Source organism: Elephas maximus, chromosome 19 (assembly GCF_024166365.1).
Source record: "Elephas maximus indicus isolate mEleMax1 chromosome 19, mEleMax1 primary haplotype, whole genome shotgun sequence".
Classification (NCBI taxonomy): Eukaryota; Metazoa; Chordata; class Mammalia; order Proboscidea; family Elephantidae; genus Elephas; species Elephas maximus.
In genome coordinates this window covers 78,866,109-78,880,122 of record NC_064837.1, presented here as the reverse complement: position 1 = coordinate 78,880,122, position 14,014 = coordinate 78,866,109, and the positions used below count along the sequence as shown (strand labels likewise).

At 38.8% G+C, this 14,014-nt stretch overlaps 1 protein-coding gene across 3 annotated transcripts in view; it reads left to right on the top strand.

The window, feature by feature from the left end:
• LOC126062682 (oxygen-regulated protein 1-like) overlaps window positions 1–12,659 on the top strand; it is an 83,310-nt gene extending 70,651 nt beyond the window's left edge. For 2 of the 3 annotated variants that reach the window (XM_049860435.1, XM_049860436.1), the window contains 3 exons: window positions 28–696; window positions 1,915–2,086; window positions 4,211–12,659. In XM_049860435.1, coding sequence (XP_049716392.1) covers window positions 40–696; window positions 1,915–2,086; window positions 4,211–9,864 — 6,483 coding nt within the window. In that variant the 5' untranslated portion in view covers window positions 28–39 and the 3' untranslated portion in view covers window positions 9,865–12,659. The remainder of the gene's footprint in view (window positions 1–27; window positions 697–1,914; window positions 2,087–4,210) is intronic. The other variant, XM_049860437.1, reaches the window with a different exon arrangement.
• The last annotated feature ends 1,355 nt before the right edge of the window (window positions 12,660–14,014 follow it).

The following is a 14,014-nucleotide window of genomic DNA, read 5'->3' as shown; positions in this document are numbered from 1 at the left end:
AGATTAACGATTTTCTTCCCTCTCTAGGTCTCAACCAAGATGAGCGAAACCCCTTCCACTAGTTTCTCTGTGATTCATGGGACTTCTCCTGAAGGTCGAGTTCCCCACGCCCGCCACTTGAGCGTTCCTCAACCTGTCGTGGCCAAACGGATCAGCTTCTATAAGAGCGGAGACCCCCAGTTCGGCGGGGTCCAAGTGGTGGTCAATCCCCGCTCTTTTAAGACGTTTGATGCTTTGCTGGATAACTTGTCCGGGAAGGTTCCCCTGCCGTTCGGGGTGAGGAACATCAGCACGCCGCGGGGCATGCACAGCGTCACGCGCCTGGAGGAGCTGCAGGACGGCCAGTCGTACCTGTGCTCGCACGGGCGGAGGGTGCAGCCGGTGGACCTGGAGCGCGCGCGCCGGCGGCCGCGGCCCTGGCAGAGCAGCCGGGCCGCCGACGCACATGCCACCAACGCACATGCGCGCCGCGCCGCCAACGCACATGCGCGCCGCGCCGCCGCCGCCCCGTCCGCCCCGTCCGCCCCGGCGCGGGGCCCGCGGAGGCTCGTGGTCTTCCGGAACGGCGACCCGCGCGTAGGCCGTGTGGTGGCGGTCAGCCCGAGGGTCACCCAGAGCTTCGAGGCCTTTCTGCGGCACCTCGCCGAGGTCCTGCGGTGCCCAGTGGCGAAGCTGTACGCGACGGACGGGAGGAAGGCGAGTATTCCCGAGGCTCCTCAGCCTGAGGGTCTCCTGGCCGGAAGAAGGCTCGTCCTCCCCCCTCGTCGGGGGTCTTTCGGCCGCAGGGCCCCCACCCGGCCCTCGTGGCGGGGGTGTCTGTCGGCCCACCACCTTTTGCCTTTTGGGCGGTGTGTCTGTAGGTGGGGGGCAGAGCCTGTCGACCTCAAGGCCGCCCCTCCACCTGGCTCTCCTGCTCCCGCGGGCCGAAGCTCTGCTTTTCCTTCGGGACGCTGGGCACGGGGGTCTCCTCTTTGTCCCACACTCTGTCTTCCGTTCTGCGAACTTAGGGTGTGTTGACACAGAATCCAGTCTCAGCGGCATTTCTTTAAAAGGATTTGCCAAGACTGGCATTCTCCTAGAGGGAGAAAGCGTTTACCTGGGCTCCTGCGGGGCGGGGAGCCTCCCCTGCGGCCGGAGGGAGCCAGTCCACGGGAGCAGTTTCCTGCGGGGCCCCGGCAGCGTGCGCCGGGCTGTTTCCTACCCGGCTCTGCAGCTCATTGGCCGGTGCTGGGGACCTGGGGAAGGTAGAAGCAGTCCTGCACAACTTTTTTTTTTTTTTTTTTTAAAGATTTCTTTAGTTATTTTGTAAAGAAGCCGTGGTGGCGCGTGGTTAAGTGGTGAGCTACTAACCAGAAGGTCGGTGGTTCTAATCCACCAGCCGCTCCACGGGACAAAGATGTGGCAGCCTGCCTTGGTAAAGATTTACATCCTTGGAAACTCTATGGGGCAGTTCTACTCTATCTTATAGGGTCTCCTTGAGTGGGAATTGGAAACCGTGGTGGCGTAGTGGTTAAGTGCAACGGCTGCTGACCAAAAAGTTGGCAGTTCGGATCCACCAGGAGCTCCTTGGAAACTCTATGGGGAAGTTCTGCTGTGTCCTGTAGGGTCAGTGGCAGGTTTTTTTTTTTTTTTTTTTTTTTTTTGTCTTGGTAGGAGGGTGCTTATTCTGTAAGACCGTCTGTGTACCCAGCTAGTACCATGCTCAACGAAGGTATTGCCCCCCTCCCGGCCTTTTTGGTATGTTCAGCTATTTTGTATACACCGTTTGTCCCTACCAAATGCTTGGTGATTAGCTCCTTCAAGGCCAGGAAGTTGTTGAATTGATTCAATCAAAATTCAATTAGAATTACTACACGGAAAGAACAAAACTTTATGCTGGTCAAGTGAAGATCTGAACTGTTTGCTTTCTTCTAGGTTCCCAGCCTCCAGGCAGTGATCCTGAGCTCTGGAGCCATTGTGGCAGCAGGAAGGGAGCCATTTAAACCAGGAAATTATGACATCCAAAAGTACTTGCTTCCTGCTAGGTTACCAGGGATTGCTCATCGTGTGCACCCCGAAGGAAATGCTAGGTTAGAAAGCAGAAAGAGTAAGTCACTTAAATATATAGCCCCTATTTTTAGCGCTGAGCTTTTTTTTTTTTTTTTTTTTACCTCAACAACAACAACAAAAATCCATGCTTAAATAACCAATTTCCTTCTTCCGGAAGAGAAAATATGAGATTAAAAACAGTCTGACGTAAAATTGGTGATAGTTATCATTGGAAAGAGTCATAAAGATTGCCCAATTTTTTTTTTTTTTTTTTAGATTTTTCTAAATCAATCAATGACATCTATTTAAATAGATGGTTTATTTTTTTGCACATAAAACAAAACAAACTCGTTGCTGTTTAATGGATTCCAACTCATGGTGACTCCATGTGTTACAGAGTACTGCTGCTTCATAGGGTTTTCTTGGTTATAATCTTTATGGAAGCAGATCACCAGGCCTTACTTTCATGGCATAGCTGAGTGGGTTTGAACTGACAACCTTTAGGTTAGTAGTTCGGGGCACACCATTTGCACCACCCAGGACCTGTTTGCATATAATACCTAGTTAAAAAATCAATATGCCAGTATTTCTTGTTTTAGAGAATTCCGTGGAGTCCATGTAAGTGACGTCTCTGGTAGAAGCAGAGTTTTCTCTAAATAGTAGCATACAGCTTTCATAGCTGAGCTCAGCAGATTAGCTGAGTGACTGTACTTTTGCATATCTCTAACTACAAATATGCTGTACTTTCTGCCGTTGCTCCAGTAAAGATCACAGGCATTCAGCTCCACCTATTTATTTATTTAAAAAAGTTCATGCAGCTCCCTTCACTCTGGTTAACAATAATATAGGTTGATAATTCCTTAGGAACAGCTGCTCACTATGACTTTATCGTATGGTTACAGGAGGAGGAGGAGGGTCTCTTGAGGCCCAGATTTGTGGAGTAGACTGACTGTATGGTACCTGTGACAGCATAGCTAATCTCATTATTTGTTATGCTTAATATTTCAAACAGAACTTTAGTTGTATGCTGAAGTACTAATTGCGATTTATATTAATTTTTATTCTATAAGAAATGAAATAATACGCATTTTAAGTAGTATTAATTCCTCTACTTACTGCTAATGAAGGAGAAACTCATCTATTATTTATTATCATTTTAATATATAATAGGTATTTTACATTCAATAGATAATTACTGTTAGTACTGTTTCACTTTGGTCATTTTACTAAAATGATTTTATTTTCCTGGGTCTGGTATAGGCCACTGAGTATGATTTTTGATGGTTTTAGGGAATCTGAGGGCTTTGTTAAGTTTTACCTAAAAAAAAAAAAAGAGAGAGACTTTTAATTTGGTAAAAGTATACTCAAAATAAGAAGAAAAATATTTCTAGGTTTATACCCTGAAATATTAAAGATATTTACCTGCTGGAAGAATGTAAAAAATCTACACAAACTACTGATAGAAATTTGGTTGACTTTAAGAAGCATGAGTGCCAAGGTTAACTCTAAAGACACACATTGAAAGATAACTAGATATTTGGGCCTGTGCCTAACTCTGTTCTTTTTTGAGCTCTGTATTAAATCATGTGGACTGACTATATAAAGTAAATGCTAAATTAATAATTATTACTTTACTATTCCAGCCTTTTAAATAAATTCTAGAAATGTTTCAACTTTTATAAAGCTATAGATGTCTCTCTTTGATATGCACAGATAGGAAAATGAATGCTGCCATAAATTTCTACTTGCCTTGTTTGAATAGGTAAGTAGCACTTGGTTAGATTGCATTTTCAGTATTAATAAACAAAAACTCTTTATTTTTGTTAGAATCCTTAGGAATTCCTACTTTATACACCCCTTATTAAAATTACTTTTTTAAACTTAGTAAAATTAAATTTTTGTCAATCTCCTTATTGAAGTAGAATTTTAAGGTCTTATTTTCAGAGTAATGTGTAGAAATGTACCAGATATTGTAGTAAGTTTTCTCAAATAACCTGTGACTACAGAGAGATGAGAAAGATACTGATAAAACTTTACTATGAAATTTAGATAGTGTTGTGTTTTTCATATTAATTCTTTCCTTTTTTTTTCTTTGCTGCATTTTTCATTGGATATTTATACTTCCGCACTTTCCATATTGTGTTTTGATGTGGGACATTTTTTACTCTTCAAATCTTTGAAGCGAGCATACACGTGCCTTCAAGCCCAAGGTCCCGGGTTTATACTGGTTCTTCTCACAAAATGCATAATAATAATAATAATGATTGCTACTCAGACTGTTCTCTTGCTCCTGAGAATTACTTGGCCTTAGAAAAAAATGATTCTCAAAATTTATTGATAGAGCCTTCTGAAGATGATATTGAGAAATCAGTTATTTTTAATCAAGATGGCACTATGACAGTTGAGATGAAAGTTCGATTCAAGATAAAAGAGGAGGAAACCATAAGATGGACAACTACTGTCAGTAGAGCTGATCTTTCTAATAATGATGAAAAGTGTGAGGCAAGCAGTTCTTCAGGAGGAACAGATGATAGGTCATCTGGTTTAAAGCTTGAAGCATGTTCATTGTCTGCAGAACTCTTACCTATGATGAAGAATGATAATCATGAAGACAATATGGTAGAAGAGATAAACACTCAAATGACAGATGGAAGGGTTGCAACTTGCAGTTCTGCTAGTTGGGAGAATGCTGCTATGGACACAAATGTCATTCAGGTAACTCAGGATCAAGAAAAGTACCGTTTTTATAGGCCGCCTACACCTGGACCAAGGAGGGTGAGACAAAAGAAATCTGTGATAGGGAGTGTGACCTTAGTAGCTGAAACAGAAATTCAAGAGAAAACGATTAGACAGATTTCCTATAATGAAGAAACAGAAGATGAGGAAAACAAATCTGAGTATCATATGTTCACACATTCTAGCAGTAAAATGTCATCAGTATCTAACACACCAGTACTAGTTCAGATCAATAATGATGAGCAGCTGGAGTCATCTTTAGAAAGAAAAAAGGAAAGCAGATTGCTCAAGTCAAGTGCTGTGAGTACTGGTGTTTTAGAAATTACAAGTCAGAAGACGTTAGAGATGCCCCAGAATGGTATGCTGCAGACCATTTCAGAGAACTCAATTGTGGAGGAAGATACAGTTGATAGTGTAATATCAGACAACAAAACTAGTACCAAGACCTTCAGACGTTATGATAACACCAATGATTGGTTTAGTCCTATCTCAGCAGATACCACTCACTCTTCAGGTAACAACTTTGGAACTGATAAAACTATTTCAGAGGCCTCAACGTCAGTAGGATCCTCAACCGTCACCACAAGAATTGACAAACTAATTAATGAATTTGCTCAGTGTGGTGTAACAAAACTTCCAGATAATGAAAATCTGATTTCATTGTCTATTGCCAGCAAAAAGAAGCAGCAATCTCAGCAAATGATAAACACTGGGTATCAGGACGGGGAGATTATAACCAAAGGCGTACCCAGTAAGAGTGAGAGAATGAACACAGGAGGTAAAATTAAAATTGCACAGGAAACCATATGGCAAAATTCACACAGTCCACCTCAAGGAGAGGTTCTTTGTGAGGAAGACCTCCAAGCAAGAAATATTGTAATTGAATCAAATGACTTCTATGCCAAAAGTAATCTAAATTCCATGATTTCCAAGAATTTCCATAGAAATAAATTAAATACTACTCAAAATCCTAAGGTTCAAGGACTTTTAAAAAAACCCAAAGCAAAATCTAGACATCTAAAGAAAGTGAGCTTAGAAAGACCTACAAAAAGAGAAATTGGGCAGGGAGATAAAATATTTCCCCAGAGTGAATTTAAATATTGCAAAAATACTTTTGAAAATCAAAGTTTATTTCACGTCTTTAACTTCCTTGAGCAAACACCCAGAACTTTTTGTGGACCCCAGTCTCAAGCAGAAGTGGCATCTAGGTACTTGAGAGGGTTGACGAAGAATAGCTTAGTTTCAAAAGTTACTAATTCACACATAACTTTAAAAAAACATAAAAAACAAAAAGAAAAGTTGAAATCAGGCACTATTGTAAGGAAACAATCAAATTCCTTAGCTCTTCTGAAAAAAGCTGATTTTCCTGAGGATATTGCCCATCAATCAATTCAAAATTACATACAGACGTGGTTGCAGAACATAAACCCATTTCCAGCTTTGCAACCTAGAAAATCAGCTCCAGTATGCAAAAGTGAAAGGAATTTGGTAAGTTGTAACAATAATCGTTTTCCAGGAAATAGTCACACAAGTTCAAGAAAAGGAAATAATTTTGTTATGGGAAGTAATAAGCACATAACTAAAAATGCCAGTTTGACAGCAGATAATCTAGATAAAGAGGTAGGTAAGTCTCTTATTGCCAAAGGTAATGGCGAAGAACTTAGCAGAGACGTCTGTGAGAACCAAGTTGGATCTCTGAATGATGCTTACTTGGTTTCCATGCATGAATGTGGTACTTTATCAGAGTCAGCTATTGATGATCACAATACTAAAAGTCAGGCATCTGTTGAAAAGGCAGGACGAGGGGTAAGCCATGCTTCTCAAAAAATAAACCTAGCTACAGAAAAGCAAAGCGTAGAGGCTGCTATTCAAGTAGATTGTATTGGAGAGGATGCTCAAAAAGACCTTATACCAGCCCTGTTGCTTCGCCAACTGCAAGCTTCAGTTCCTAGTATTCAAAAGACTCAGAATGGTGTTGTTCAAATGCCAGTTTCACTTTCAGATGTTTCCTTCCCTTCTCCTGCAATATGTAATTCATCCACTAAACTCCTTCTAGCTTGGCTCCTGGTGCTAAACATGAAGGGAATCATGAGTAGCTTCTGTCAAGGTGATGCCCATAAGAGTACCAGCAGATCTTCAGAAATACTTGCATTGTTGGAGGTTCTAAAGCACATTGCCATCACAGAGGAAGCTGATGACTTGAAGGCTGCTGTGGCCAATTTAGTGGAGTCAACCACAGATTGCTTTGGATTCAATGAGAAAAAACAAAATATGGTTCCAGTAGGTCTTTCTGCAAATTATTTTACAGCCCCAAATCAGAAAGTTCCTAAGTGCACTGAAAATGAAGAAACACAGGAAATCTCCTCTTTGGCCGGTGTCTCTGAAGACTGTGTTTCAGAAGTGACCTGTTCTCCATGTAATACATGCACTGTGGGCAAGATTTATTTTGCAGAAGAGACCTGTAATCCCAGTGATACTTTTTTTCCTGATGATAGTTGTGCCATGGATCAGACCTTCTCCAGGAATAAAGCTTGTTTTCCAGGAGAAGTTTGTTCACTTACTGATGCTGTGTCTTGTGTTCGAAAGGAGAACCATATCCATGAGGCAGCTTGCCCAATTGATGAGGCCTGTAGTCCCATGAAAGTCTGTAGTACTAATGGCTTTTTAAATTCCAAAGAAAATGCATATACTGATAACCTAGAATTAATTGAAGAGTTAGAGAGAGTTGATGAAGTTCAAAAAGACCTCAATATTTTGGCAGATACTGGGTATAAAAATAGCTGTAATACATTGGTATCGCAGGAAAATATGAGTAATTTAAGCCATTGTGACTTTTTCCTAAATGCAACAGAACCAGAATTTGGTAAGAAACATAGTTCTCTAGCTCAATTTCAGAGTTGTTCACTAAAGGATAAAAATGCATATACATCCTTTGATAAGGAAGAATCAAGGACTTCTGAAGAAGCAGGCTCAATAACTAACAGCATGACATCAAGTGAAAGAAATATTTCAGAATTGGAGTCTTTTGAAGAATTAGAAAACCAGAATACTAATATCTTTAATACAAAGGTAAATGCAGGAGAGCAAGCTGCTGAAGAATCAATCCAGAAAGAGGTAGAGGCTAGTAAAAATTTGGAACTGATAGAAGCCTCTAGCAGAAACATTATAGAAGAAGAGAGAAAGAATGATGTAATTTGTGAGACAATCGGTAAAAGTCTGGTAACACCACCATCTTTAGTTTTTTGCTATGATTCTAAGCAAAACTCTGAAAAGGAGATCAATGAAGGAAAAACTAAAATGAGGGTAAAAATGATGGTGAAAAGCATGGAAATTGGAAGTTATTCAGAGTCCTCTCTTGATTTTAAAAAATGCTTAAAAAGTCCATTAACTTCTGATTTCTCGGACTATAGACAGGACAGTGAGAGCGAACAGCCATATGAAACATCCAGCGATGTTTCCAATGACAGTGGTGAAGAGATTGCCCAGGAAAAAGAATACAACATAGGGTTTGTTAAAAGGACAATAGAAAAACTTTATGGTAAAGCCGAGATTATTAGACCATCTCTTTTTTTGGGGTCTGCACACAGATCTCAGGTTTGTCCTCACAAGTCTGTGGAATTTCACTGTGCTGGGAAAGTAGGCCTTTATGATTCTGAAGGTCAGTCATTTGGTTCCTTTGGACACACATCTAGTAGTTCACCTATGTTGCAAGAATTTCAGGAGGAAATACAAGATAAATGTGACTTTAATGGTGGGGGGGCCAATTATAATGGGGGAGATACTGTAGAAGATAGTACAAAACAAAATGATCATAATAGAATCCTCGGGGATGTAGAGGAAGGAGTGCTGATTGACAAAGGCAAGTGGTTCCTGAAAGAAAATCATTTGCTAAGGGTGTCATTCCCTGAAAATCCTGGCACATGTGACAGTGCAGACACCACATCAGTGGATACGCTGCTTGATAAGAGCAGTGAGATACCATATTCACATTTTGGAAATTTGGCCCCAGGCCCAACTATGGCTGAATTATCCTCTTCGGAGCTAGAGGAACTTACTAAACCCCTTGAACCGAAATGTCATTATTTTAATATGCCCCATGGGAGTAACTCCGAGCCTTGTAATAAGGATTTGCTAGATGTTCAAAATAAAATCTGCACCATGGAAAAAATACCAAATCAACACACAAAGGAGAAGGATAATCATCAGCCCAGAAGAGTATGCACATCCGTCACTCACACCTTTACATCTGCTGGTAACAAAGTCCATCCTGTGTCTGATAATACAGTTAAAAACCAGCCATTGCCTGCCAGTGGTACGGTTCATGGTACCCTTCAGGAGGGTGACTCTTTGGATAAACTCTACGCTGTTTGTGGTCAGCATTGCCCAATACTAACTGTTATTATCCAACCTGTAAACGAGGGAGGCCGAGGATTTGCATATCGCAGAGATTCTGATATTGAGAATTTCTTGGGTTTCCGTTTATGGATGAAAATACACCCATATTTACTACAGTCATGCAAAAACATTGTCAAAGATATGGACAATAAAACAAGTAGGAGAAAAGTATTTATAGACGATGCCATTGATGAGGCATTTGATTGGCTTTATTTCAGCAGCACATACGACTCAATGGATAAAAGAGGAAAATTAAATCGAATTAATTTCTTGGACTTAGAGGAAAAAAATAATTTAAAGAAATTTCAAGCATATTTAAAGAAAAGCTTTTGTGTGAATTTCTTGCATGTAGCATTGTTAGTTGTGGGTGAAGTGAATTCAGATACACAAGATCCCAGCAATCAGGTAAATGAAATCTTCAAAGCAGTTGATGAAAATAACAACTTATTAAATAACAGATTCCAGAGCTCAAGAACAAACCTGAACCAAGTAGTAAGAGAAAATCTGAACTATCTTTTCTCCTTTGGAATGCTTGGTCAAACCTACCTGTTACGTATTTGCCAAGTTGAGACATCCTTAAATAGCAGCAGAAATACATTAGAGATGCTTCATATTTTTGAGGATGAAAATATTTTCATTTGGGAAGATGAAAACCAATTAAATTTAACCAACCTTGAAAGCAGTGATGAACAAGAAGATTTATAATTGAAGCGTCAGCATAGTCCTCCATCGATACATCTTTTTTTGTAACACGATGAAGCACATGGAATAGGGTACAGACTAGCCCTGTAAGAATTTACCTCTGCTGCTTCAAGATGGGCCTACCCTAGAAAACTTGTCCTTGGATAATCCAATTTGACTTTTGTTAGTCACCTGTTCTTCATTTTCTCAGCAATTATGGTTTAAGTTTCTATTCTGTTATTTTGCAATTGTTTCTGTATGTTTTTTTCCTGAACTTATATAATTTTATGTGTCTGCATTTTTTCTTAGGCAACATAAATGCCACAAAGACAAGACTTTTGTATTCTTTTTCTTTCCTTTTATATGTTGCTAGCTCAGTACAAAATGCAAGTTGAATGTATTAATGAATAAATGGGATATACATAGTGTTCTGAATTGGATTGTGTCCCCCCAAAGTAAGAGTTGTAAATCCTAACCTCTGTGCCTGTCGTTGGAGCCCTGGTGGTGCAGTGTTTAAGAGCTGTGGCTGCCAACCAAAAGGTCGGCAGTTCAAATCCAGCAGCTGCTCCTTGGAAACCCTGTGGGGCAGTTCTACCCTGTCCTATAGGGTCACTATGAGTCGGAAGCAACTTGATGGCAATGGGTTTGGTTTTTTTTTTTTTGTATGCCTGTGGTTATAATCCCATTTGAGAATGTGTTGTCTTTGTTTATGTTAACGAGGCAGGATAGTGAAGGGTGTATCTTGAATTAATCTCTTTTGAGGTATAAAAGAGATTTAAAAAAGCAAACAAGTGAGCAGAGAGAGTAAGCAGAGGTAGGAGATAGGGGAAGATTGATTCCAAGCCACATGGAGATCTCCAAGGAACCAGGAAACAAGCTGAAGAGGACCTTCCCCCAGAGCCAACAAACAGAGAAAGCCTAGAGCTGACACATCAAATTAGAACTTCTAGCCTCCTAACCTATGAGAAAATAAATTTCTGTTTGTTAAAGCCACCCCCTTGTGGTATTTCTGTTATAGCAGCACAAGGTAACTAAGACACATAGCCTCAAAGTACTTAATTTACTAACTGCTGATTTGATTAAAAGGTATGATTGTAAGGTCTCTACAATAATCACATAGTTTCTTTTGCCAACTATGTGGAACCCAGTTCCCTCAGAACATCTCTCTGATGAACTTGCAAGCATTTCCATGGGACAAGGGGTCACCATTTTTTCATGAATAGAAAAAGCTGCTCTAGTGCTAAGATGCATTTCTCTAGTTATTTCCTAGAAATTATAATCTTTCAGATGTTAGTAAAATGTCAAGAAACCCAAAGAGGTCAGAAAAAACTAGGGAAAAAATTTAAGGCAGGCGCTGTGAAGAAAAACTGAAGGAGCTGGAATTATTTAGCCTGGAAAAGAAAAGAGAAAGGTGACTTTTAAAGTTTTCCTCAAATTGGAAAAATAATTTCTCTGAAGAAGAACTTGATAGACTGTTTTTCCTATATTCACCTGCATTAATAAAACATGTAATTAGATATGAATAAAAGCATGTTGTTTCTTAGAAGGATAAATAAACTTGACCAGACTATGAAAAATAAATCATCTGTTTTGAATACTTGTGATATTTTACTTGAGACTTAACCTAGGCAACTTTTTAAGTTTCTTTCCATTTTATGATGGTATAAGAACAAGTCTTATAAAACTTCCAAATCTATGTCTCTTGTCTGGACCTGACTCAAAGAACAATGATTAATATTCTTGGAGCCACACATTGAAGTGCCAAAATAATATAAGTTTGGCATTTAGGAGCCAAACGCAGTTAGTTACATGGAGAATAACTTTGGTTTCAGTTCAGTGTGAGTCATAAATCCATAAAAAATCATGAATTGTTATTTACTTCACCAGCTGAAGACTGTCTCTATGGAGAGTGTGCTGTTTATGTATTAAGTGGTGCTCTCTTCTAGTTCTGTTATGTAAATTCCTATAATGAGTGATGATAAATTGTAGTGAAACAAAAGGACATAAAAATTTTGGAGAGATATAGGGAGGGGAGAAGAATGAACGTTAATTTTGTGCCTACTGTATACCCAGGACTGTGGTGGACTTTAACATTTATTATATTTAATCCTTTCTCTTAAAGATGCCGAGTTTGACTTTATTATTCCCTTTTTATAGATGAGAGAACTTAGAAGCAGGAAGGTAAAGCCCGTTTTTCAGTGGTACACATTAAGTATCACATCAAGATTTGAACCCAGTCTTGTATGGAAAGCAATGCTCTTTTTACAATATCTTTATCAATTTTTTCACATGAGGAGGAAGGAGTAAAATGTTTAGTAAATTGATACTTTCATTCTCCAGAGCAGAGAGAGAAGGAAATTATTTTTGTCTTTAATTTGAAAAGAGTGATATTTAGTTTTATCTTTTGAATGGAAAAAGGAATTAGAGGATAAATCGATGAAGACGTACCAAGGAGATTGGGAAAATCACAACACCCAGGTGTTTTTAAGAAAAATATGGCAGGCATCATACGATTTTTTGGAAGTAATATTACATGAACATGTATTTTGGGAAAAAGGAACTGGAGAGAGATTCATGAATTAGTAATGCGTGATGGTGTAAAATATTTTTTTATTTAAAATGAACATGTTCATATGGCATTAAATTCTGAGAGCTAAAACCATATCTATTCATGTTTATATCCCAGAACTAGCACATTACTTGGGATATGATAAGCACCTAATAAATGTATTGTAAATTGGTAAGAAGTGATTTGAAAGCATTTATTCTTTCTTAATTTGTTATTAACTTTGGATGTATACATGTAGAATATGCAAAGATTCTGAGGGATAGAACTAAGTATATGATATTTTATGAAAATGATACTTTATGAAAGTGTTCTAATTGTCTTTAAAAATATCTGTGAAAATGATTCTTTTGAACATTTAAATTTTTTCTACAAGGCTTGCATTAAGAAACAAGTAACACTAAAGCTTAGAACAGTAAATGAAGAGCAGAGCAGAAATAAATAAAATCGAGAACAAAAAACTATAGAATCAATAAAAGCAGAAGTTGTTGCTTTGGAAAGATCAATAAAATTGACAAACCTTTGGCTGGACAGACAAAGAAAGGAAGAGAAAAGATGCAAATAACCAAAATAAAGCAGGGACATTACAACTGACCCATTAGAAATAAAGAGAATTATGACAGAATATTATGAAAAAACTGTGTGGCAACAAACTGGATAACCTAGACAAAGTAAAGAAATTATTAGACGCACACAGCCTACCCACACTGACTCAAGAGGAAATAGAAAGTCTCAGTAGACTTACAACAAGTGAAGATTGCATCAGTGATCAGAAACCTCCCAACAACGACAAAAATCTTTGACCAGATGGCTTCACTGGGGAATTCTACCAAACATTTAGAGAAGAATTAACACTGATACTGTTTAAACTCTTCCAAAAGATAAAGAAGGAAGAACTACTACCTAATTCATTTTGTGAAGCAAATGTAACCCTGATACCCAATCCAGATAAAGACACCATAAGAAAAAACTACAGGCCAGTATCTCATAGATGCAAAAAACCTCAACAAAATACTAGCGAACAGAATTCAACAGCATATTAAAAGAGTCATACACCACAACCAAGTGGGATTTATTCCAGGAATGTAGGGATAGTTCAACATTAGAAAATTCATCAATGTAATACACCACATGAAAGGAACAAAGGAAAAGAACTACTTGTCATCTCTGGATGCAGAAAAAGCATTTGATAAAATCCAACAGTCTTTTTTTGATGAAAACCCTGAAGAAGACTGGAGAAGAAGGGAATTTCCTCAGTATAATTCAGGACATACATGAAAAGCCGGAAGTCAATATTATACTTAATGGAGAAAGACTGATTTCTTCTACAGAAGAATTTTGATCAAAAGGGGGAAAATATAGAACAGAATTTTTTAAATTCTCATGCACCATGGACCTTCTACATTGCCCTGAGATACTCTTTAAACCTTTAAATCTTAAACCGGAAATATCCCCTGAAGCTGCCTTAAGACAATATCTCAGCTTAACTAGTACAAAAGTTCTGCCTTGAGCATTTTGCTCTTTTAAGAACTATCCGTATGGGATCAAAGTGACAATAGCAACTTGAAAGGTTAGATAGGAACCTTACAGGGTAATGAGTTTATATTA